General features: G+C 46.2%; 1 protein-coding gene across 7 annotated transcripts in view; it reads right to left on the bottom strand.

The window, feature by feature from the left end:
- arvcfb (ARVCF delta catenin family member b) overlaps positions 1-27,223 on the bottom strand; it is a 112,222-nt gene that overhangs the window by 57,191 nt on the left and 27,808 nt on the right. For 4 of the 7 annotated variants that reach the window (XM_063018176.1, XM_063018177.1, XM_063018178.1 and 1 more), the window contains exon 1: positions 8,885-9,064. In XM_063018176.1, coding sequence (XP_062874246.1) covers positions 8,885-9,064 — 180 coding nt within the window. Of the gene's footprint in view, positions 1-1,935; positions 2,377-8,884; positions 9,065-14,751; positions 14,873-27,223 lie in introns of those variants that run through there. The other 3 variants (XM_063018180.1, XM_063018179.1, XM_063018181.1) reach the window with 2 other exon arrangements.

Raw genomic sequence — 27,223 nt, forward strand, 5'->3', positions numbered from 1 at the left:
TTTGAAATGACCACTAAACTGACCACTGAGAATGTCAGGAATCCAAGCCATGTTCAGGTCAGGGGTCATGGACAGACACGCTGCACATTCCACCTCTGAGTCAAGCCAGGTCAGCTTACAGCGACTGCGGGGTTTTGTGATTGAACGTCCGACAAGCTCGCACTCTGGCGTCCACATACTTTTAGCCACATCTATAGACTCGCTGAGCACTTTATTAGGTACACCTACCATAAAGATGAACTGTGTGGGTATACAATCACTGACTGTAGCCCATCAGGGAAAGGTTGAAGGAAAGGTTCAGCTTCTCCTCTTCATCCACCTTCAACCTCTCCCTGCTTCATCATGGGAAAACAGATCCGCCACGTGAATAAGCACCATGGAACGACGGCATTCCTGTGCCATCCTAACGGCTTTGCCGGGCGATGAGGAGCTTCCCGAAACAAAGACATCAAATGGGTTCACCGTTAGCCAGGTTTGATGTGTGCCCAGATGTAATAAATACTCAGAATGGCTCAGAACACACGAGAGCAAACTTGCAGAACTTGGCAACCCAAACGACACGTCAAAACGCGACACAAAACATATTTTCCTTAATTAACTGATAAATGAAATTGGTGGTGATCTGGTCCCACTGTGGTTTACCGGGTGTGACGTAAAGCCTCCACAAGCTCTAAACATAGCCCTGAGCTTAACCCCACTCAACAGCTCTGGGATGAACCGGAACCTCGACTGAGACTCTCATGATCAGCGGCTGATGTTCTAGCTAAAATTTAGACATGCCCTCTTGGATTGTTTGCGTGTGCAAGAGCAACCAACGCTCATTTCTGTATCGGATCCCAGTGCGTGTTTACTGTAATACCACAAGGTGCGCTGTATGGTCCGAAATAAAGAATAAAGAAGAATAAAAAATAAAGAATTAAAAATAAAGAATTAAGAATAAAGAATAAAAAAAAAAGAATAAAAAAAAAAAAAAAAAAGAAATAAAAAAAACAAAGATAAAAATAAAGAATAAAAAAAAAGAAGAATAAAAAGAACAAATAAAAATATAAAAGAATAAAAAAATAAAAATGAAGAATAAAAAATGAATGAAAAATAAAGAATAAAAAAATAAAGAATAAAAAATAAAGATTAAAAAATAAGGAATAAAATGCATTTATTTAAGACAGAGCCCTGAGCTCAACCCCACTCAACAGCTCTGGGATGAACCGGAACCTCGACAGAGACTCTAATGATCAGCGGCCGATGTTCTAGCTAAAATTTAGACATGCCCTTTTCTCGATTTGTGGACTGTTTGCACGTGCAAAACGATAATTTCTGGATCAGATTCCAGTGCGTGATTACTGTAATACCACAAGGTGCGCTCTATGGTCCGAAAGTATTGGGACGCCTTTTATAATTGGCCTACTGAATTTATGCGTTGGTTCCAGGTGTGATAAATCCATCACATGGAGGGAATTACACGCCTTCAATTTGCATGAACAGTTTAGGGAAGGTCCAGCATGATTGTGCTCCTGTGTCCTGCACAGAGCCCTGACCTCAGCCTCACTCAACAGCTCTGGGATGAACCGAAACATCGACTGAGGCTTTACTGACCCACATACAAATGCTGTCATCTTTTTGTCAACTTTCCCACAGACATACTTCACAGCCCTCTCAGAAGAGTGGCTTGTTCTAGCTGAACAGATCACACAGAGGTCGCTCTGTTTTAATACTGTATGTTTTTGAACTAGCTCACGCTCAGGCGTCCGAATACTTTTGGCGGTACAGCGTGAGTCCTGATTCTTCCTCTCTGACCGGTGGGAAACACCAGCACTGATCTGATGGAGCCAGACGCAGACAACAATACGTCCACGCTACACACACAGAGCACGAGCGATCCACACACACACACACACACACACACACGACCGGAGCCCAGGAGAATCCGGTACTGACCTGCTCGACTTCGGCCGGCATGGTTTAAATCCCGAGGGATCCAAATGCGACGGCGTCCTCCAGAGCACAGAAACTTTCACCCTGCAGAAATGCGTCACCCCTAAACCATCAACACCAGTATAGATCCAGAGAATGAAAGTGGGGCGGCTCAGAAGCCCGCGAGCATCCTCTCGTGGCACGTGTACGGTCCGTCCGACATGCTCCGGGGACCCGAGCGAGGAGCGTCTGGAGGAGCGTCTGGTCGAACCGTTAGACCCCGTCCTTATCCAAACAGACCAGCCAGCGTGTGAGAAAAAAAGTTCCCCAGGACCGGAGAACAAAACCCCACCGGCGGACGGAGGGAGGGGCGCTGAACCAAGAGGAGGGGTGTGTGAGGGGTGTGTGTGTGTGTGTGTGAATAGAATCCTGTGCGCCAGTGCGAGTGGAAGAGCGAGTGCGAATGCAGCCTGCTCTCTTTCTGCTCTCTGCTATCTCACGCTGCTTCTGAGCGGACGGGGCGGAGAGAAGCCAGGAGGAGGAGGGGGCGCGAGAGAGGATAGAGACAGAGTGAGAGTGTGAGAGTGCACAGGAGAGAGAGAGACACAGGTTGAGAGTGTGAGAGTGCACAGGAGAGAGAGAGGCACAGATTGAGAGTGTGAGAGTGCACAGGAGAGAGAGAGAGTGTGCGAGTGCACAGAAGAGAGAGAGTGTGCAAGTGCACAGGAGAGCGAGAGACACAGACTGAGTGTGAGAGAGTGCACAGGAGAGAGAGAGCGAGAGACACAGATTGAGAGTGTGAGAGTGCACAGGAGAAAGAGAGCAAGAGACACAGATTGAGAGTATGAGAGTGCACAGGAGAGAGAGAGAGAGACAGACAGTATGCGAGTGCACAGGAGAGAGAGAGAGCGAGAGACACAGACTAAGTGTGTGAGAGAGCACAGGAGAGAGAGAGTGGGTGAGAGAGGCAGCAGTTTAGGGAAGGCCGTTGTCTGTTTCAGCATAAGCTCAAAGCGAGTGGCCAGTACAGAGCCCGACTGGGATGAATAGGAACATCGAGTGTGAGACAGGCCAACTTATATACCAATATTATCCAAAAAGGCACAAATTCCCACAGACAAGCTCCCAAATTCCTGTAAAAATAAATCGTCTTAGAAGAGCGGAGCCTGTTATAGCATCTCAACAGGGAATATGTCTAACATGCTCATGACCGGGTGTCCATATACTTTTGGCAATGTAGTGTGTAAAAGGTGCTGCCTGACCTAGGCATCGTGTCTGTACCTTCTTCTTTTTCCTTTTCTAATAGACTGAAGGTAAAACTGAAAGCAGCTCCAGTGCCTTTGAGGTGGACTTTTCTGTGGACTTTGGACAGTCTGTGAACAGTCGCTGCCATACCGATAGACCTCACAAAGAGACGCTGAACTGGAAGCTTCCGGTGGGAGAAGGCCGGGGTGTGAATACTTTTTCCCAGAGCTGTACGTGTTACACAACCCAGATTCAGATTCGCACCCGGTCGGCGGCGGCGCGGGTATGAAGCGGTGTGTTAATGCTTCTCTCTCCGCTCGTCCCCGGAACGATTATGTAACGTGAAAACGTCCCGAGGCGCCGCGCCGCGCCACAGGTTCAGCTAATAAAGCTCAGAGTGAGAGAGCGAGTCACGGCGGAGAGAGAGAGCGGAGAGAGAGCGTCGCATCCATCCATCAGCGATGGAACACACACACACACACACACACACACACACACACACACTCCTCACGGGTGTCTATGTTCCCGCTCTCAGTCAGGCCTCGTTACCCATAGCAGCCAGACTCTAGACTAGCTAGACTCACAAAGTATATATGTGTGAGAAGTGGAGTGTGTCTGTGGGAATTTGTGCCCGTTTGTACAGTCAGGTGCTGGCTCAGTGGGGTTGAAGTCAGGACTCTCCTCGTTTGGTTCCTCTGCATCAAACTCTTCACTCTGTATAGGGGTACAGTCATGGTGTCGCAGGCAAAGGGCCTTCCCCAAGCTGTTTACATAAAGTTGGAAGCTCTGAGTTCTCTAAATATCATATTATTAGTGTGATTGCAGAATGCAAGCACACTATTGTTATTGTTATTTTCGTTTTCAATATATTATTATTATTCTGCCCGTTTTTTGTCCGTGCTTCTTCTCCCGCAGTTTTCGAGATATCGACCCCGTTCCAGCGCCAAATCGTCCGGCCCATACGGGAATAGAGCGCTTGTATACAACTTTTTGATCGAACCAACACTGTGGGCACAGTGCCCGTTTTAAGGTGCCCGTTTTTCCCCATTGACTCCCATTCATTTTGAAATGAATTTCGAGCTATCAACGCCGTTCCAACCCTTGATCGACCGGGTCATTAATTAGCGCCCAAATCCAAAAAATCATCCGGATACGCCCATCCGTGTGGCATTTATGCCCGTTTTTGCCCGAATTTTTGGACAAAAATCTTGACACCTTTGGCTTTCCACAGAACGTCAACGTGATGACGTAGACGGCATCTTCAGGCCGTTCTGAGAATAGAAAATGGCGGCCGCCAAAAAATCTGACTTATTTTGGTCTGTAACTAAAGTATTAGTGATTTTTAAGATGAAAACGCTGCACAGAATGAAATTATAGTGCAGTTAGACTTTGCAGTGAGCGTCATATCGTTCGCGCTGCAACAGAAACAAAGATATTTATATCCGTTAGCTTCAAGGCTAACGGATGCATTGAAATCAATGGGAATTGCTAAATGCTAAAAGAGGGACCGAAGTCTGAGTGCACTATGCCTGAAATCTGTAAATGAGACACAGCCGATCATAGATTGCGCAATACCATGGCCCCTGCAGTGATAATCACATGTAAATGAATGAGTACTGATTTGTAAGCAGTACAAACGTGCAGAAATGCATTTTTTTACAGGTTTGGCTTTTCAAACACACCCAGAGTGAACTTGTGCTCACACCACAGCTTGTGCACAGATACAGTGGCCTGTCTGGGAGAAAGTATTCACACCCCACGCACCGCACCACTTCTAAACGCATGCGCGCCCCCGACCTGCGCACGCCCGCCGACCGGCACACGGCAATCACACTCGCATTTTCTCCGGAAATGCACTCTCTAGTTATTATTATTATTATTAGTGTGATTGCAGAATGCAAGCACACTATTGTTATTGTTATTTTCGTTTTCAATATATTATTATTATTCTGCCCGTTTTTTGTCCGTGCTTCTTCTCCCGCAGTTTTCGAGATATCGACCCCGTTCCAGCGCCAAATCGTCCGGCCCATACGGGAATAGAGCGCTTGTATACAGCTTTTGGATCGAACCAACACTGTGGGCACAGTGCCCGTTTTAAGGTGCCCGTTTTTCCCCATTGACTCCCATTCATTTTGAAAAAAATGTCGAGCTATCAACGCCGTTCCAACCCTTGATCGACCGGGTCATTAATTAGCGCCCAAATCCAAAAAATCATCCGGATACGCCCATCCGTGTGGCATTTATGCCCGTTTTTGCCCGAATTTTTGGACAGAAATCTTGACACCTTTGGCTTTCCACAGAACGTCAACGTGATGACGTAGGCGGCATCTTCAGGCCGTTCTGAGAATAGAAAATGGCGGCCGCCAAAAAATCTGACTTATTTTGGTCTGTAACTAAAGTATTAGTGATTTTTAAGATGAAAACGCTGCACAGAATGAAATTATAGTGCAGTTACACTTAGCAGGGAGCGTCAAATCGTTCGCGTTGCAACAGAAAAAAAGATATTTATATCCGTTAGCTTCAAGGCTAACGGATGCATTGAAATCAATGGGAATTGCTAAATGCTAAAAGAGGGACCGAAGTCTGAGTGCACTATGCCTGAAAGCTGTAAATGAGACACAGCCGATCATAGATTGCGCAATACCATGGCCCCTACAGTGATAATCACATGTAAATGAATGAGTACTGATTTGTAAGCAGTACAAACGTGCAGAAATGCATTTTTTTACAGGTTTGGCTTTTCAAACACACCCAGAGTGAACTTGTGCTCACACCACAGCTGGTGCACAGATACAGTGGCCTGTCTGAGAGAAAGTATTCACACCCCACGCACCGCACCACTTCTAAACGCATGCGCGCCCCCGACCTGCGCACGCCCGCCGACCGCCACACGGCAATCACACTCGCATTTTCTCCGGAAATGCACTCTAGTTATTATTAATATTAATGTTATTATTATTAATATTAAAGTTATTATTATTACTACTATTAAAGTTATTATTATTACTATTATTATTATTATTATTACTATTATTATATTATTATTATCATATTATTATTATTAACATTATTATTATTATTATATTATTACTATTAACATTATTATTATTATCACTGTTATTATTATTATTAATGTTACTATTATTATTATTAATATTCATATTATATTATTATTATTACTATGTTATTATTATTATTATTATTATTAACATTACTATTTATTAATATTAATGTTATTATTATTATTTGCTAATGTTATTATTATATTAAGATAAGATAAGATACATTTATTGATCCCCATGGGGGAAATTCGAGTATTATTCGAGTAGATTATTATTATTGTATTATTATATTATTATTATCTTATTTTATTATTATACTCATTACTATTATTACTGTTATTATTATTATTATTGTTGTTTTTATTATTGGCTGAGCGTGACAGGGTATCACTGTATTACAGCAGGGACCTGCAGTCTGATCAGGCCTGTTTGGAACTGGATGATTCAGAGTTCTGAGAGATTCTGAATAAAAAACCACTGGCTTGTTTAGACAGAAAATGACCCGGCTAGCGCCACACTAAAGCTATGGTGTAAAAAAACAGACCATATAAGGTCTGACGGGGCCGGTGTAAATACTGAGGGATTAGTGTTAAACCCCAGAGCTCAGGGTTCACCCGCGGGACGAGCTGGTCTCCCCGGAACCATCACACGTAGCTCAGAAATGTCTCGATCTCGGTGTGTATCGTACTGAGGGAGGAGAAGGAGGCCAGGAATGTGTGTGTGTGTGTGTGTGTGTGTGGTGTAGTGAAACAATGGTAGTTTAACCCCTCCGAGACCTGGGAGGGCTGAGGGAACGGGGTCGGGGTGCGAGAGGGCGGCTCCCGATTTGCATTCGCATAAAGACGGCGGAGGCCGAGCTCCCTCGCGATTAGCGCTGACGGTTATCGGCTTGGCACAAACACACGGCGAGCGGAAAAGGCTTCCGTCGGTGCGGATTGAAGCGCGCTTCAATCCGCACCGACGGAAGCCTTTTCCGTCGCGCTTCAATCCGCACCGACGGAAGCCTTTTCCGCTCGCCGTGTGTTTGTGCCGAGCGCGAGAGCTGAGAATGCGCGGCACGGACGCTACGATCGGTGTCGATTCCGCTAATGACTTCCAGTGTTTGTGTGTGTGTGTGTGTGTGGGCGTCATTGTTAAGCCACTGATTTACGACCCTTCCCAGGCTCAGCTCTCGGTCGGACTGGGCATCCATTGTACACACTGGACGTGCGGAGAACAGCGTAGTCGTATATGCGGCAATAAGTCTTACCAGGGGCCGCACAGAGGGGCCCCTGTTCTTTTGAACGTGGACGCTCGACATCTCTCTCGACAATGATCCAACGTTTAACAACATCCACGTACTTACTCCCTTACAAATGACTGAATTCATGCGTTTCAGCCACGACAGTTCCTAACGGGTTATAAATCGACCATATCAAGGAGATTACATGCGTACGACTTTGCAGCAACAGTTTAGGGAAGGGCCTGTAACTGATTTAACACAGCTGTTGGCTAAAACTGCTCTGAAACGCACGAATTCAATCATTAGAAGGGCCGTCCCAATACTTTTGTCCATGTTATCTCATGTGGACGTCGTTATCGTGTGCATTCTTGGCGCTACGGTGTGTGATTTGGGACACGGCTGCTCTCAGAGACAAATCAGTTCCGGGTTCCTGGACGACACCGGAACGCTTCGACCGGTGAGATTGAAACCCAACAACACTGTACCTAATGTCAAACATAGTAAGCTGGTATTATGTTTAGGGGCTCCTTTGCTGCCAGAGCAACAATGGATGGATGGACGGATGGATAAACAGATGGATGGATAGACAAACAAACGGACAGATTGATGGACGGATGGATGGGCAAACAAATGGACAGATAGATGGACAGGTGGATGGATGGATGGATGGACAAACGGATGGACAGATGGATGGACAAATGAACAGATGGATGGACAGATGAATGGATGGATGGACAGATGAATGGATGGATGGACGGACAGATGAATGGATGGATGGACGGACAAACGGACAGATGGGTGGATGGACAGACGAACAGACAGATGGATGAATGAACGGACGGACAGATGAATGGATGAATGGATGGATGGACGGACAGATGAAGGGATGGAAGGACGGACAAACGGACAGATGGGTGGATGTACAGATGAACAGACAGATGGATGAATGAACGGACGGACAGATGAATGGATGGACGGACAAACAGACAGATGGACAGATGGGTGGATGGACAGACAAATGGACAGATGGATGAATGAACGGACGGACAGATGGATGGATAGATGGACAGATGAATAGATGGGTGGACGGGCGGATGGATAGACGGATAGATGGATGGAAGGATGGACGGACAAACGGACAGATGGGTGGATGGACAGACGAACAGACAGATGGATGAATGAACGGATGGACAGATGAATGGATGGACGGACAAACAGACAGATGGACAGATGGGTGGATGGACAGACAAACGGACAGATGGATGAATGAACGGACGGACAGATGGATGGATAGATGGACAGATGAATAGATGGGTGGACGGGCGGATGGATGGACGGATAGATGGATGGAAGGATGGACAGGCGGACGGAACTTTGTGTTCCAGATGTAGGGCAGCAGACACTAAACTGGACTCTAACTGAAAGAACTGGACGGGCTGGTTACCTGCGTGACGACCTGCTGCCAGGGGAGGCGGTCGACGTGGGGCAGGTTGGGGTGCTCCAGCTGCAGCGAGACGTGGCGCCGCTCCTCCTCGAGCGCCCGCGTCAGCTGCTCGAAGCGAGCCTCCTGCTCTTTGACCGAGGCCAGGATGCTGGCGGCCGAACGCGCCTCGTACTCCTCCATGGCGGCTCGGACTTGGCGCTGGTCGGTGGGACGGGAGCGGCGGGGTGGAGAGAGGGGAACCCGGGTCAGAACAAACAAGGCACATCATGTTCTGCATGCTCCATACAGATACAGCGATATGACGGAGGGGGGATGTGATGTCTTACACTGGTCGTACACCGGTGACCGCCGTTACGAGCTACACCACAACATTTATACACACAGAGGTCAAAAGTTTACATACACGTAATCAAGAGAACAATCACTCAAGGTCCTACCAAAAATATGTGGACAGTATATTCCTGACTGGTCAGGGAATTAAGAGCTTAAAAAAACACACAAAATATTACTTGTGTTGTATTTTGACTCAGCTCATCATTGAAATGTCCCTCACGAGTGTCTGTAAACTTTTGACCTTTTTATAAACATCGAACTTGTGTCAGGTGGCACCAAAAACGTTCACGTCGAGCCCAGGAACACGTCATGCGTGATAATCCGACAAACAATTCAAACCAAACCACAAGCAGCACTCGAACGCAGCACGTGAGGAGCATGCTGCACTCTGAGTTAGCCTAGCCACATTAGCCATGCCGAGCACAGACCGCCGAGCGCTGTGCTGCTAAATGATGGAAATGGTGGTTTGAAAGTTTTTGCATACACACCTAGTGGTTAGTAGAGCAGCAGCGGTTAGAGAGAGGACATCCTCCACTGGCGACAGACAGGAGGAGACACGCCCCGGCGGCTAGAGGCGACGCAGCAGGAAGGAGAGAAGAAAAATAAGAGATGTTAGGAACACAAGTGACCTTCAGAGTAGGAAAATGACTGGGAGCTACAATGGTTAGACATGGACCAGAAGATGAGAACGGCTCAACAGACACAAACATTTCAGTGTTATGATCGACATGGAGAATGATCCATGATGTTTTGGGGCTGCTTTCCTTTATCTATAGGCTTTAGGAACCTTGTTAAAATACACTGCATTGGGGACGTCATGAAGTGTATGTCTTAAAACGAGGTCTGGTTGCTGGATAGTACGTTGAAAGTATTATACGAGTGTCGTGGAGAAATAGGGTCAAAGATTATAGTGGACCAGATTGGAGAATTAACTGGCACGATCGTGTATTAGCTGCAGAACAATGAACAGAACTGTGGGCCCTCCTTTATACTGCTCTAGTCACATCACATTGGGTGTTGGACTTTGGAACCTCCATTCTGTGCTAACTTTTTTTTCTTATCTGCTTACAAAAGCAATGTTGCTTATCTCTGTATTTGATCGATTATTGGGATGGATTTAACTGAACCTGTGTAGTGAAAAGGTTAGATTTAGCAACATGGCTGTTGTAAGCAGATAAGAAACAACAGTTAGCACAGAATGGAGGTTCCAAAGTCCAACACCCAATGTGATGTGACTAGAGCAGTATAAAGGGAATCACACGGTTCTGTTCCTTGTTCTTCGGCTTGTGAGCAGGTCCTCGACCATGAAAACCCAACCAATAAAGCAACTGCTGAATAGTTAAAGTGTTGACAAGCACCAAGTGGTAACCCCAGTCCCCCACATCTGCCGAATTGTGCTCACGTTGGAACACTGATTAAAACCCCGCACAGATCAGCTACCAGCGAAACACTAAAACGCAACCGTAACACAGAAGAACGGTAGGTGCAGGTCCGTACTCCCTCTGAAGAACAGCACGGTTCTCACGCCTTTGAAGTTTGCTCTCGGTTGATCATTTATTTATTGAGAGCGGCGCCGTGACAAGGCTGTCGCAGCGAGGCGGCACGGTGGAGTCACCGAGAAGAAGAACCCAGAACTGCTCTTCACGCCCAGACGCATTTTCAATGAGAGATCCGCAGACTCTGCTCTGTTAGAGGGCACGCGGCAAACGGGCGGGCGAACATCAGAGCGAATTATTCAGCGGGCGAACTTCAAAAAAACACTAAAGTGAAGCTGGAACAAAGAAAAATATACGTCTGATTTAAAGCTGGAACAAAGAAAAATATACGTCTGATTTAAAGCTGGAACAAAGTTTATGGTCACTCTGGATGGACTGTCGTATTACTGTTTATTATTATCAGGGTTGCCATGGGGACAGCAACATCTGAAAACCCTGGTCACAAAATAGTAACTCCGGAGAGGCTTTTCAGAAGTATGTGGACACCTGATCATGAGCTTCTTTTTTGGAACATCTCGTCCCAAAACCACGAACATTAATATGAAACTGCCCACTCTTTGCAGCTATAACAGTCTCCTTCCTGCAAAGGTTTTCCAAGAGTACTTGAGATGCCAGACAAAAGAAGGCTTGGAGAGACCCTCTGGAGAGGCTTTCCAAAAGTATGTGGACACCTGACCGTGAGCTTCTTGAGCATAGCATTCCAAAACTATCAGCATTATTAAGAATTTGCCCACTCTTTGCAGCCTCCTTACTGCAAACGTTTTTTTTCCAGGAGCACTTGAGATGCCAGCCAAAAGAAGGCTTGGAGAGGCTTTTTAGAAGTATGTGGACACCTGATCATGAGCTTCATTTTGGAACATCTCCCCGGATTGGAGAATTTACTGGCACGATCGTGTATTAGCTGAAGAACAAGGAACAGAACTGTGGGTCTCCTTTTATACTGCTCTAGTCACATCACATTGGGTGTTGGACTTTGGAACTTCCATTCTGTGCTAACTGTTGTTTCTTATCTGTTGTAGCTGATCGTGAGCTTCTTCTTTGGAACATCTCATCCCAAAACCACAGGCATTATAACATAACTATAACAGTCTCCTTTTTTCCAAGGTTTTCCAAGAGCACTTGAGATGCCAGATCAAGACTTTTTAAACCGGTCAGTAAGTCCAGCTGAAATTATTCCTGGTGGTGTCCACATATTTTTGGCCACCATCCTTTAAGTACTTTTTTTTTTTTCAAATCAGATTTAAATTTCTCACGTTTAGGCAACAGTGTGTGGAAGGGGGGGGGAGGAAGGAAAGAAGGAAGGACCGTCACTAACAGCCACTACACTTCACATCGATTCTGGAGTCGTGACCAGGCTCAAAATAGAGCCGCACACAAGAGGAATGAGTGTGAGGAAACACAGGCTCAGTCCGGCCAGAAGTGCAGGCTGGACGTGAGCCAAGTGGACAGTAAAGACGCATTCATCTGTCAGATTTACCAGAGATGCCCTTAAAAGCCTTCTAACCCACCCGTACACCTACACCGGGGGCATACCAAGATACCGGGGTAGCAGCAGTGAATCAAAATTCCATCACATCAACCTTACAGTCACCCTTAACCATCAATCTACACTTAATCACCCAGACTGAGAACGTTTAGGAAGAATCTCATAGTTTCACTACAGCAGGAAAGAACCGCGGCCGCTGATTCATTTGGGACGAGCGCTGTTCTGCTCCGTCCCTGGAATGAACGCGTTTCGGTACGTACCGCTGCTAAAAATAGCTGGACGAAGACGTATGGGATGCATTTGCGGCAAAGCCTGGAAGAAAATCAGCTCATTCCAGGGCTGAATTAAATCCCCGCCGGGGTGCGCGGCGGCCTCGGGGAGCCCCTGCGCCACCTGGCTGCGCCGTGAACCTCTGGCATGAGCTGAGAGAAACCGCGACTGTGCACGCGAGCCGAATTTAGCAAGTCGATACGCGGACCCCTCGAGCCGGGCTGCATCCGTACGCTGGCGGAATGGAGAACGATGCGACCGGGAGGCCGGAGCGGGCAGGACCGGGTGAAAAATGGTGTGTTTGGGAGAAATCGATGCGGCGCCCTTGTTAAAAAACGGAGGGATTGTTAAGTCCTGAAGTGTGAGGTGAGCGCAGAGGGCGACTGGGGGAAGGGAACACTAGTGTTGAGAGAGGTTTTAAAGATGCACCCCATTTACAAAGCGGTCCCATCTCATTACCTCTGATGGTCCACTTTTCATGCTTATTACCCCCTGCATCGCCCCTCGAGAGGATGTTCGCTAAATCAATCGGTGCCGGAGTCCACCTGAGCCCCGTCTCCGTCTGGCACCTTCACGCTGATCTGAAGCCTGTCGTCTGGCTTCCTCTATAATCCCGATTGGAATCTGAACGGCAGAACACTGATCCTGGATCAGCACTGGAGGAACGTCTAGGAAGAAGCTCTGAGGGGTACACGGGGGGTTTCGGGAACACCTGCTACCTTGTGAAAATGTGTGCTCGCCACTCCCTTCCAGCTGAGCACACAGGAACACACGTGCCCCATCGCCCCATGTCATCTGGCGCACGGTCGTCCTCTAGTTCGAGGTTCTATCGGCTCCCAAGATGGTGCAGAATTCTTGGCGCTGGGTGTCACATGAAGCCGAACCGCACCCCCGGCGTCTCCTGTGATGATCCCGACCGGCGGTGCTACGTCAGCGTGGCGCCTTGATGCAAATCAAAGGCGACCTTTCAAGACGCTCATGGACGCCGATCGACACCGACTCACGGATGAGCGATGCGGTGAATCTAAGCACAGCTGCTGGATTCCTGGTGGACCCACTGCGAGGGGGTGCGGGACACTGGTGGACACGCCCGACTCAGACACGTTAGGAAGAATTAGACTCTGTATCATAGGTCGCATCTCTTAAGGTTGAAAGGCGTTCTGGGAAGATTTCCATAATTCATCCTCCAGAAACCGTCCGCATGTTTTTTTATTTAAATTACGCGCGTGTTTCAGTGAGAGCTTTACGGCGCAGTGTTTGAACTGTATATCTGGTGTGTGTAGGGTGTGGGCGTGGCGTGTGGGTTTAAAATGGTTATCAATACTATAGAAAGAAGGAGAATATTAAATGGACAAAAGTATTGGGACACCCCATGAAAGTACTGAACTTGTGTGTTTCAGCCAGTTGCTAACAGTGCAATAAATCAGTTATATAACGGTAATTACATGCTTCCAAATTTGAAGCAACGATTTAGGGAAGGGCCTTTCCTGTTCCAGCATGACTGTGTCCTTATAAAGAAACTCCAGTGGTCTGCACAGAGCCCTGACCTCAATCTCACTCAACAGCTTTGAGGATTTGGGTGCGGTGGCTTTGGGGCAGTTTGGGATTATCTGACAGCATCCGATCTCACCAGTCTGGTCCTACAGATGACCAATACATTTGGCACTGTGCTTTTTGATCGCCCATTACTGCTGTCCCAAATATTCATGGTTCTATTACCAATGGTTCAAGTTCCAGTCCCAAAGATGAGCTTCTGTACTTCTTAACTTGACCGTCTACACCATCTGTACCATCGGCACCACTACTCAAACTCTGCCATGTCCGTTTGTCATACTGGTACACTATCTGGCCAAAAATATGTGGACATCCACTCTTCACATCCTTTGAATAAATAATCTACAACATATCTATGCATTCAACTTGCAAGGTTCAATTTCCCTGTTCCAGCATATCGATGTCCATCCATAAAAATGCAATGGAGAGCCTTGTCAAAAGAGTCAAGTCTGTTATAGCCACAAAGTAGAGACCTCCATATTAAAACCCTTGATTGTGGAACATGATGCCCAGCAAGCATCATTTTGGTGTGATCATATGGTGTGTTTAACCTTCACAAAGGGTTTTTCATGCACTAATGACGCCCTTAAGCCTCGGTCACACCAGAAGCCCATTGGTGTCTCATAGCAAAGTGGGCGTGGTCGGGCTCAGATTGTACCTGTTGATCCTGTTTACCTGGAAATAAAGAGAACACACAGGCGACAGTAGTGGAGCAGATGAAGAGTTACCTGGGTCGTCGTAGAAGTCTGATACTGTAGGTTTGAATGGTGTTCCAATGGAGGATGTATGGTTCCAGTGGAGGGGTTAATTGATGGACAGGGTCAAATCCTTGATTCTACCCCGTAAAAACTGCAAAAAATAAAATAAAAATTAAATTAATGTGCATCAAATGTAGCCCTTCTAAATTCCCACCCTACCCCGTCCCCTCTCAGCTGAGCTCTATTGGGTGGTATTGAGCAGCAGAAAGATGAAACCCTTGGAGATTTGTCCTCCACCATAGGTTCCTCTGGCCTCGGCAGTACTTTTACTACAAGGACTGACTGTCATTTTGTCATCAAGGGAAGGCAACGCTGCAGCACGATCTTCTCTCGAACTTCAAGGACAAACACTTTTACATGATCACAAGCTTCTTGGACACATAGTTCCAAAATAATGGGCATTAATACGGATTTGCCAGGGTGCACCCAGGCTGTTCAGGATGCTCCTGGTGGCCCGACACCTTACATAGACCCAGGACGCGGTTGCATCTTGCAAACGCTTGCATTTGTCATTCTATGAGTAATAGCGATGAGATTCTGAATAATGAACCAATGCTTGTTCTAAAAACAGCTCACAATGAACGTACGCTAGAGACCGGTTGCACATGTAAGATGAAATCCACTTCAAATCTGGCACAGAAAAGTAAACGACGTTTTTTTTAAGCTAAGGACACGTTAGCGCCTTAGTTAGCACCTACACGAGCGATGATTGGCTCGTTGTTCTAAGGGACGGTGCCGGATTGGGACCTCATAACTGATGCAGTAACGACCCCTGCTGGCTGATTGAGGAATGATGTGGGATCAGGACGTGGATACGACTAGATACTAAAGACACGTTTGTGTAACTTTATTTTATTGTGGTTGTTGATATATTCAGAAAGTGCAAACCTCAATTCCAAAAATGTTGGGACAGCGGGTACAATGCTAACAGAAAGCAGTTTCCCAATTTACAGTGGAAGTGCAACTTAAAACCAGCAGTAAAAAAAACATGTAAATATTTTACATAGGTCTTATATACACATTACAAAAAAAGATGGGACGGGAGCATGTTTAAAAACCTTAAAATCCCCTTTATTTGTCATTTATACATATACACACGTACAGTACAACGAAATTCTTTCTTCGCGTATCCCAGCTTGTTTGGAAGCTTGTTTGGAGGTCAGAGCGCAGGGTCAGTTATTGTACGACACCCCTGGAGCTGAGAGGGTTAAGGGCCTTGCTCAAGGGCCCAACGGTGGCAGCATGGCACAGTTTACCACTGTGTCTCGTCAGTATTCCAACTGACCAACTGACCCTGTTTTGAAAGCTGCTATAAAAAATTTATCCACATTTTTAATGGTAGACTGGTTTAAACTGCAGGCAGGTCAGTCTAGCACTCACACTCTTACACTAGACAGTTATGCATATGCGACAGTAATGGAACAGGTAGTGTGGGTGCTGTACAGAATCAGGGTCCTGGAGACATCACATGTCCCTGTGTCTCCCACCTTCCAAAAACATTCAGTAGGTGGATTGGCTGTAGGTAGTGAACCGGAGACCTGAAGCAGATGAAGCAGTAACAGCCTTGATCTTCTCTGTTGTAAGAGCGGTGGTCTGTCACCTGGGGGTCACGAGATTTTACAAACCCATTTATACGGAGCTCAACGGTGATTCGCTGGAATCAAAATCTCCTGGACCGTGAAGTGAAGGCGAGGAGAGGTCGTGAGGAGGTCGTGGACGTTTTGAGCCCGTCGAATGGAGTCACCTAGCTCATGAACCTTCATGTTAGAGAATCTTCTGTCTGTAAATGAGCCTCACAGTTCAACACAAACTCCATTTGTTTTGGAGAACCAAGATTTGCCCCTTTAATGGTACGGTCCTAAATATCCCGTCGCCTCCATGATCACGCCGTTATATGCGGAATAAATAAAAGTGTGTTAGCGGATAATAGGGCCGCGGTGCAGATTTATGTCGGATAATAAAGATAATGGAGCTCTTGTAGAAACGCTGTTGCCGTTGATTGATCGGTCTCTCCGCGACCGCTGGTAATGGAAAGGCATTTATCTTCGTGAGGCTTTAAATCCAGAGAGAAGAAGAGATAAGAGGCTGGTCGAGGCCACGTCCAGGGTGACAAGGTGACTGCAAGATAAATTACTATAGTAGGAGAGTCTCGCATACCGGCACTGGTGCTGTTCATTCAGGAAAATCTCCAGGAATGTTGATAAAAAAGGGAACTGGTCTGATGGTCTGATAATGTATCATGTTCTTAGCAAGTAAGCGAGTGTATTTATAGAGTACACCAAAAGAACGGGACAGGATTGAATGCTTAACCCTCAGTTAACCCTTGGCTAGTAGTCTAGTTGTCCTCTATAGAGTCTAAAGAGTTACTCAGTATTAGATGGAACAGTGGTCACGATGCAACTGACCCCCTGCTTCCAGTTGGCTTCAAATGACCAGGTCACCAAAAACACCAAAGCCGTTCCTGCTGGACTGCTAGATATGGACATAATGGTCAGAAACTGGCATGACTGGTATCCTTTGGGTCTAGTTGTCCTCTATAGAGTCTACAGAGCAACTCAGCATCAGATGGAACAGTGGTCATGATGCACTTGCTCCTCCTGCTTACTTGAGTCTGGATCCACTTGGCTTTGAATGACCAGGTCACCAAAAACACTAAAGTCGTTCCTGCTGGACTGCTAGATATGGACATAATGTCCAGAAACTGGCATGACTGGTATGCTTTGGGTCTACTTGTCCTCTTAGAAGATAATCTGACCGGTCAGCATCTTCTAGCTCCATCCACGGGGTGCAGGGCACAATGAGAGGGTCATAATGGCTTTGACACTCCCATTTCCTCGAGGCTGGATCAAGTTGGCTTCATATTACCAGGCCACCAAAGCCACCTGGTGGACTCCTGAATACAGATACTGCAGTGGTCTCCTCCAGGATGCAGGATGATAATGCAACCTTTAACAGCCCATGAAGCACCATGGAATGGTAACCAGATTTTGGAGAGACATCATGCTGGCATTGATCTCATCCATCAAAACACCAACTGAGAAGACATTTCAGACTTGTAGAATTGATTAATAAACTTCTCCAGACTCCAGACATTGATGCTAAGCTTTTTTTCAGTACATCCATGAAGAAACTTAGAAGAAACCCTCCTCACTGATGGGTTTTGATGTGCCCTGTTAAAGCGGCCAGGCCTAATTGGCGGACTTAAGCAGCAGCTCATCTCTACTGTCGATAACGACGTCTCATTAGTGGCCGCTAACTTCCACAAATCCTTCAAACTGGAAGCTAAAACGTGATGATGTGCTTTAAATATCTGCCTGTCAACTGGGAGCAGAATTTGGAAAACAAGGGGGAGGAGAGCATGAATGAGATTACTGCTTCTCTGGCCAAATCCCAAGTCATAACTTCAAGCAGCCCTCATCTGTCAAGCTTCCCAGGAGGAGATTGCCGGTTCTGGCTCGGGCCGACGCCCCTTCATTCAACTTGTCTTCGAATATGGCAGGCGAAACACCCACTGTGTGATTTCCAAACAGGGCTCAGGAGTAGAAAGTGTGAAATTGCTAACAGATGATGGAGAGTCCTGCTCTATGTTCACATCCAGCTCCATGGTGGAGTTTTATATACAGCTAAATACAGAGGGTTCATCCCTAAACTCTTTTTTAGACAGATTATCACCACAGCTTGTAATTCAGATCAATTTAAGGTGGAACATTTTAAATTATACACTAAAATAAAAGTATCAGGGATCTAACAGGTGTGATGCTTTGGTCAAGTATCACAGACGCCTTTTATTCAAAGCGACTGACAATTACGACTGAATACGGGCCAAACAATGGACACTTGACAGTGATGGGGCTTGAACCGGCAACCTTCTGATTACTAGTTCAGTACCTTAACCACTGAGCTACCACTGCCCCATACACAGAGATACTTAAACAGTGGGTTCATAAATAATAAAACCATAATAATCCAGTAATAATAGTAAATATATGGTCCTGGTTTCAAAGCAGAACAGCCCATGGTGATATAAAGCTTGCTTGACTGTGGAGCGAGTTCCCCCTGATCCAAAAGCTTCTAATTCACCTCAAACCCATTTCCTGCAGGTTTCTAAACCACATCTGACCACATTGACCATTTCTTCTCAGTATAAGGTGAGGTTCTGTGTCGTTTTCATGTGTTTATGGGTCCCACCATGAAGTGAAACGCCTTCCTACACCACCTTCAAACACAGGGTCACAGCGTTCACCACCAGGCGAGGCTTATTCCATCTTATCTGGTCTAGATAACTCTAGTATAGATGGATGACGTCAACTCAAGTGGTTTAATTTGGGCAGCACCAAGCACTTGTACACCAGACCGGTCATTCAGTTCAGACTCCCATCACCCAAACCAAAATAGAACCGTTATTAGTAAGGTTTTAAATACCGTGTCCACTCACTGTCCACTCTATTAGACGCTCCTACCTAGTCGTTCCACCTTGTAGATGTAAAGTCAGAGACGATCGCTCATCTATTGCTGCTGTTTGAGTCGGTCATCTTCTAGACCTTCATCAGTGGTCACAGGACGCTGCACACGGGGCGCTGTTGGCTGAATATATTTTTGGTTGGTGGACGATTCTCAGTCCAGCAATGACAGTGAGGTGTTTAAAAACTCCAGCAGCGCTGCTGTGTCTGATCCACTCATACTAGCACAACACACACTAACACACCACCACCATGTCAGTGTCACTGCAGTGCTGAGAATGATCCACCACCTAAATAATACCTGCTCTGTGGTGGTCCTGTGGGGGTCCTGACCATTGAAGAACAGGGTGAAAGGGGGTAACAAAGCATGCAGAGAAACAGATGGACTACAGTCAGTAATTGTAGAACTACAAAGTGCTCCTATATGGTAAGTGGAGCTGATAACATGGACAGTGAGTGTAGAAACAAGAAACTGGTTGCCTCCTCCTCATGCCCTGTGCACGACCCATCTAAACTATGAATGAGTACAGAAAGTCCACAGGACTTGACCTTTCCCACAATGCCGCTCTCGTTCTCAGCTATGCTCTCCCTAAACGTGCTCCTGTTAACGACTCAAAGCTGTAAAGGCGGCGGCGGCGGCGGTGGATCTCGTTACATGACCGATGTGAGTGATTTACAAGTAAGCACTCGCTTTATTCCTCAGCGCCAGCACCTGCTCCCGAGGGTCCTACACACACACACACACACACACACACACACACACACACACACACACACACACACACTGTTTAATCACAGATTCGGCGTGTGCCCGTGCTGCCGGGTGCTTCACCCACAGCTGTGAGGAGAACCACGCTGGCTGTCAGATGGCTCTCGAGATGCAGTAACACCCAACACATGATACAGTCACACAAACAAACACAGGAATAATTCTGAAGTCTGTGGGTTTCAGTCTGGATTCAGTTCAGAAGCCCAGTGCTGACCGGTGCCACGTCTTCCTACCAGTAACCGACCGTCGGGTTCTTGAACAGCCCTTAGCTTCTCAGTAACACGTCCAGATTGATTACTGCACAGAAGTGGCGAATTGGCTCTTCGGCAACACGACCAAACTAGATTCTGCCAGTTGGCGACAGTCGGAGAACTAAACATCTCTCCGTTTCTAAGCTAATCAGATGGATTTGATTCCGCCAGGACGCAACTGTTGGCCCCTTGAGAAGCCTTCATCCTTTCAGCAATGCAGCAAGACTGAAATCTGCCAGTCCAAAGCAGAGTTCCTCATGAAAACGACGGGATTGGACTCTGACCATGAGCTACTGTTGAGCCCTTAAGCAAGACTAGACAGGATCCTACCAGAGAAGGACTCCTGGCTCCCTGAACGACCCTCATCCTTTGTGCAATGCCACAAAATGGAATGGTCAGTGAGCGACTGTTAAACCCTTAAGCAACCATCAGACTCTCAGTAATACAGCTAGATTAGATTCTGCCAGTTAGTGACGATCAGACCCATCAGCAATACAGTCCTTTAGCAATTGCAAACATCTCAGCCATCCAGCCAGATTCCGTTTTGCCAGTGAGCAACTGCTGAGCTCCTCAGCAACCCTCAGCTACAGTTAGCTACTGTTGGGCCCTTGATTAATCCTTTAGCTTTACAGCAATACAGCTAGACTTAAACCCTTTCCAAACCAGAGTCCCTCGTGAAGATGGCGAGATTGGATTCTGACCATGAGCTACTGTTGAGACCTAAAGCACTGTTAGACAGGAACGACTCCTGGCTCCCTGAACGACCCTCAGCCTTTGTGCAATGCCACAAAATTGAATGGTCAGTGAGCGATTGTTGAACCCTTAAGCAACCATCAGATTGGATTCTGCCAGTTAGTGATGGTTAGAGCCATAAGCAGCCTCAGTTTCTCAGCAATGCAGCCCTTTAGCCATCCAGCCTGAACCCTTCAGAAACCTTCATCTTCTTACCAACACAGCTACAGTTAGCAACGTGGGCCCCTAGAGAAACCAATCGATTTAGATTCTGCCGGTAGTTGACTCCTGGACCCTTGGATCCAGTGAAATTGGATTAGCCTGAACTAGTGACCCGTCCAGGGTATCTCCTGGTCTTGCACCCAGCCTTCCTGGTTTGAGCTTTGACTCACGATCCAAACCAAGGTAAAGGGTTTGTGATGAGGGTTTATCAGCGCTCCGCTTTATTTTTAGCTCCTGGAGGAGAGCAGATGGACTCCCTTCCTCGGACTCCCAGCGCCGCTCGGCGTCTCCGTGGTTCAACCTACGCAATCATCGGCGTAAAGCCCGCTCGTCTGGTCCGGGTAATTGGTCGCATTAGTTGATGAGTCGCCGCATTTGCGCTGACTAATTGCTTCAGAAAATATGTCGATTTGGCACGTCTCCTTATTGACAAGTCCAGAGCCAGACATTCGGCTCTTTAATAGTTTAATTCCATCTGTTTTGGAACGTTCGTCGGGAAAAATGAGTCTTGGCGCAGACTTGAAAGTAGACGGTTACCGCGATTAACGGCAGGTAATTAGGAAACGTCCTGGGAAATTAATGAAGCGTGAAGCAAGAAAGAAAATGCTGGAAACCTACACAGAGACGGGCATCGATCTAATAATGTCTGTTTATTCCAGGACCGTGTAAGTTTGCATTGTTCCAGACCTTTAGCATGTGATGTTGGTGCCTTAACCAGACAGTAGGAGTCACTGTTGCAGTGGCAAACGGAGTTCCCGTCCAGCCCTTCCTCCCTCAGGCATGGCCAATCTCTGTTAAGCACCCGGCCAGGTGGTGGCACTGCCGAGACTCGGGTTCGAGATGTCAAGGTCTTGCCGGTAAAGAACAGCTTCAATTAATGAAGTTGTGTCACTGTCCTCAGTTGAGCAAGCTTTATACGACCATGAGATTAGAAGCTGCTGCGCAAAAAAAAGCCCCTGATCTTTTATATTATGTCTAATAATCTCACACGACCCACAAATTTCTTAATTAGTGACTGGGATTGACTCCAGTTGGTGACTTCTCTGTGCCTATATGAACACGTCTCTGCCAAGGTCAGACAAAAAGGGACAGCAGTAAATCAGAAACCACTATAAAAAAACAGATCTGCCATAAACTAGAAACGAAAAGCTGCCCACAGTCAAGCAAGCTTTATGTTACAGTGTATGTAAACGCTTGACTTCAGCTGTAGTTTAATACTGATGATCACGTTCTAAACACTGACTGTATGGACTGTTAAAGCCAGAGAACCCAAAGCCAGTTCTTAAAGACAGATGAACCAACATGTCGTGCTGAGGGTCATTAAAGTTCACAGAGAAATCGAGAATCCAAACTGGAACAATGCAAAAATATAAACAAAAAAATAAACCCCCATAAAAGCAGAAACCAGCCTGGATGCCCGTCTCTGTGTGGGTTTCCAGCATTTTCTTTCTTGCATCATGCTTATATGGGTTTATTTCCCAGGACGTTTCCTAATTACCTGCCGTTAATCGCTGTAACTTTCTCATCACGCCGTGTCCTTTCAAGTCTGCGCCAAGACTCATTTTTCTGACTTCTGATTAAAGCCGATTCTTACAGACAGATGAAAGAAAGTTGGTGCAACCAGGAGTAAATCGTTACGCCAAAAATGACTCAACATATGGGAAATAGGGGGGGGTGGTATGCGGTCTCCTGAATTTTATAGTCAGGTGGACGACTCCAGATTCCCTAAAATCAGTTCCCTGGAGTGAGAATCTCATCATTTCAGATGTAATTAAGAGCTGAACGCTTCCCGGGAATCAAATCACAGACCAAAGCTTCGACAAGAACAAGAACATGGACTAGGACGAGGAAACTGTAGCCAAGAGACAAACAAATACATGCTAAATCGGACTAAAGAATGCGGGAACACGCCCGAATCGGAGTTATTTAGCCACGGTGAATTGTAGCGGCTCTGAAACTGGGAGCTTTGTTATTACAGAACATGATTTGTATTAAGGCTGAATTACGAGCACTACCGTTACATCCAACCGAGCAGAAGCAAGAGCAAGAGCAAGAGCAGACTTATTAAACTGAAATAAATCAATTCTGTTTGTTTCTACCCTCACTGTCCTTCTGCAGAGATCCGTACGAGTGTCCACTGCAGATGTGTAAGCGTGTCTGGTGCAGGAACACTTGCAGCCAAATATTTATTAACGTATTTATTTATTAGTATTATAACATCATATTTACACAAGATTCATCAGTTCTAGTTTAATATCAAACACAGTCAGTCATGGACAATTTTGTATCTTCAGTTCACCTCACTGCACGTCTTTGTACTGTGGGAGGAAACCCTCTCAGACACGGGGAGAACATGCAAACTTCACACAGAAAGGACCCGCCCGGACCTTCTCGCTCTGAGGCGACGGTGCTACCCGTGAATCACCGAACAGCTGGAGCAGCTGGAGCTTCCGCTCGTACCTGCAGGCGCTCTGAACTTTGCTGGGTCACTTTCACATGGATCTGTTTACAGGATTTAGAGGGATTTCTTTTCGGGGGTCCTGCAGCTCCGCCCGGTTCTGATGCAGCCTTGATTACCGAGTGGCAGACTGAGCGGGAGATGGGTGTTTATTCCACGAGGCATGAAGGACGTTCAGAACCTCACAGATTGCGGCGGAGATTCCGGGATTAGACACGCTCGTCTGTCTCCGTCTGTGTGAGATACGGGTTTCCTATCGGTGTCTGAAAGGTCAGAGTAAACACGCCACAGCTAGACTGAATATATACTGTATATATACACGATATATATATATATATACATTTTCACACGTACGATATTGCCAAAAGTATTCGCTCGTCTGCCTTCACACGCATATGAACTTGAGTATATAATATGATGTCGCCACCCTTTGCAGCTATAACAGCTTCAACTCTTCTGGGAAGGCTTTCCACAAGGGTTAGGAGTGTGTTTATGGGAATTTTTGACCATTCTTCCAGAAGCACATTTGTGAGGTCAGACACTGATGTTGGACGAGAAGGCCTGGCTCACAGTCTCCGCTCTAATTCATCCCAAAGTTGTTCTATCAGGTTGAGGTTAGGACTTTGTGCAGGCCAGTCAAGTTCTTCCACACCAAACTGGCTCGTCCACGTCTTTATGGAGCTTGTGCTTTATGCACTGGTGTGCAGTCATGTTGGAACAGGAAGGGGCCATCCCCAAACTGTTCCCACAAAGTTGGGAGCAAATTGTCCAAAATCTCTTGGTATGCTGAAGCATTAAGAGTTCCTTTCACTGGAACTGAGGGGCCGAGCCCGACTCCTGAAAACCCCCACACCATAATCCCCCCTCCACCACACTTTACACTCGGCACAGTACAGTCAGACGAGTACCTGGCAACCTCCAAACCCAGACTCGTCCATCGGATTCGTCACTCCAGAGAACACGTCTCCACCGCTCTAGAGTCCAGTGGTGGCGTTCTTTACACCACTGAATCCGACGCTTTGCATTGCGTCTCAGAACGGCTCTATCCTGTCCTAGTGTGATCGAGGTCCATGAAGGTTACGAGGTTTGTCTTCCTTCAACCTCACTGAACGTCTTTGAGATCAATTGGAACGTCAACTGCAAGCCGGACATAAGCACCTGACCTTCAAACACCGCACTCTAAAATCTTGGGGAAAGCTTTTTCATATGAGTGGAGGCTGTTGTAGCTGCAAGGGGCTGCCTATGGTTTTGGAATGAAGCATCCAATAAGATTATGTTCGGGTACTGATACACCTTTGGCCTAAACCATTTGGATAACGTGTTAATTTCCATTGTTGTGACATTTCAACACATGGAAAGAAATACGGCCAAAAGTATGTGGACACCCCTAATTATTCCTATAAGGTCTATAAATTAAATTACTTATGATAAATTCTATACTTTCAGCTTTAAGTAAGATGCTTTCATACGTATTTTTGGGATGTTTTGACTCATCAGTGTATATATATATATAAAAACGTCATCTCTTCCACTTCGCTGTATTCACTAATCCGGACGTTAACAAGGACGCCGCGACCTTTAGCTAGCTTTCCCCGTTTGCAGCGGCGCTTAATCCTCCCCGCCCCTCCAGTGTAGAGAGTAATGAGCACTTTCTAACCGGTTATTAAAATGCCTCGTCATGTTCAAACCTGAAAAACGTAATTAAGCTTCACTTTCACTTTTAAACAGCGAGCTAATGACCTTCCTCTCCCTCTCGTCCCGTCCTCTGGAGCGCGAGAGTTTCTCACGTAACCCTTCGCTCGCTTCTTGACGGGCGAATCTGTGTCTGTGTGATTTCGTTAACGTAATCAGGGATCCTTCTCCCGCCCAGGAGGGAGTGTGTGTGTTGAAATTTGAGCCTCCGACTTGGTTTGGCCAGAGTATTGATCCTCCTGAAAACGGGTTCACCGGTGGCGATGGTGCAGATCATGGTAGATGAGTTTTGTATGGGGTTGTTGCAGGATTTACCTCCCAATGGTTTGCGATGCTAATTGGCTGGTTATGGGCGTCATTTATCATGCAGCGAGGTGCAGATTGGAAATTTCAGGAGGGTGAGGAGATCTACAGTCGGTTCGCTCCAATATTCAAGTTATTAAAGCCGTACAGTGGAGAATCGGCGAAGGTGCCGCTGGACTGAAGCCGAGCAGATTCATTCACTGCTAAACAAACTTCTTCACGAGGTGAATAAACAGCCGAGACGAGGAGACTCGAATTTCTATACGTGACAGTCGAGCTGTCGATATTCCTGCTCATCAGAGCTCATCTGCTTGATGCACTTTATCGATCGCAGGACCGGTTTCGGGACCGAATTAAAAAATTCACCTCATCGGGTTCAGGAACGTACGGACGGCTGCGATGACCGTTCTGTACTTCTGTCTGAAGTGGACCTGAATAAAAGGGCGTATTGATCCGACGGTCCGGCCGTCAGAAGCAGCTTTTATTTCTCACCGCTCAGCTGACCACGAGCTTGTTGGACGTCCCGTTGGGCTCCCACTGCAGACGGATCAGCGTTCGCTTTTCTGGGAAAGAATTACCATTACCATTTTTTAAGACCTAGCTTACAGTCAACGTACCAGTTCATCCCAAATAAAAAGAGGCGTATTGTTTACCTGTAAGGCTCTACCTCATTCCCATGTAATCTGCAAACTGTAAGGTTTGTGCTTAGCGATTTAACATTTCTCATTCTCCTAGTGTTCAAGAGTCTCACATTTACTGGTTAATATGCACTTTTTAAAGTTTTATATTACATGCTATGTTTTATATTCTATTTATTTAACTACATAGCATTGTACAACATTACTTAAATGCTTTATACTTGAATACTCCTTATTACTTAGTATTCAAGTATGAAATTATTGAAGTACAAAGTACTGTTTGCTTTAATGTATCTGAAGCTGCTGTAATAACTGACTTTCCCTATAGGATTAATAAAGTGATCTATCTATCTATCCATCCATCCATCCATCCATCCATCCATCCATCCATCTATGAGGCGTCCTAGCAATCCTACGGCAATTCAGTTGGCAACTGATCAGTCAAAAAGCAGTTACAAACACGACTCGGGTAACTGAGTGTGGAACTAAGACGAGAATTTTGGTATTCGAGATGGAACATGAAGCCTCGCACCGTCGCTGGATGTTCTAGGTTTACATTCAACTATTAAGGTCACTGTGCTGTGTACTATAGCTTCCATTTATTCTATCATTCAGATAAAATGCGGCAGGTCAGGTCCAGCGTCTCAACACCAAGATCAGTTTCTCTTAGTTGAACAATAGCAGTTTTTTGGGGGGGATGTTATAAAGAACCCCTTAGAATAAGCAAATTAATGAACTGAAAATATCTAAAGAAGTTTACCATGCTTTAAAATAATACTAATAATGAAAACTCTTCTAAAATAAATTGTTCTGAGATTCCAGATACAGAGGATGAGCTGTAATGCGCATGTGTTGCCAGATATTGATCACTGTGCATCTTCTCTTAAAAGTCAGGCAACATGTGTACAAGTGCATAA

The sequence above is a fragment of the Trichomycterus rosablanca genome, chromosome 21 (genome assembly GCF_030014385.1).
Source record: "Trichomycterus rosablanca isolate fTriRos1 chromosome 21, fTriRos1.hap1, whole genome shotgun sequence".
In the NCBI taxonomy this organism is placed as follows: Eukaryota; Metazoa; Chordata; class Actinopteri; order Siluriformes; family Trichomycteridae; genus Trichomycterus; species Trichomycterus rosablanca.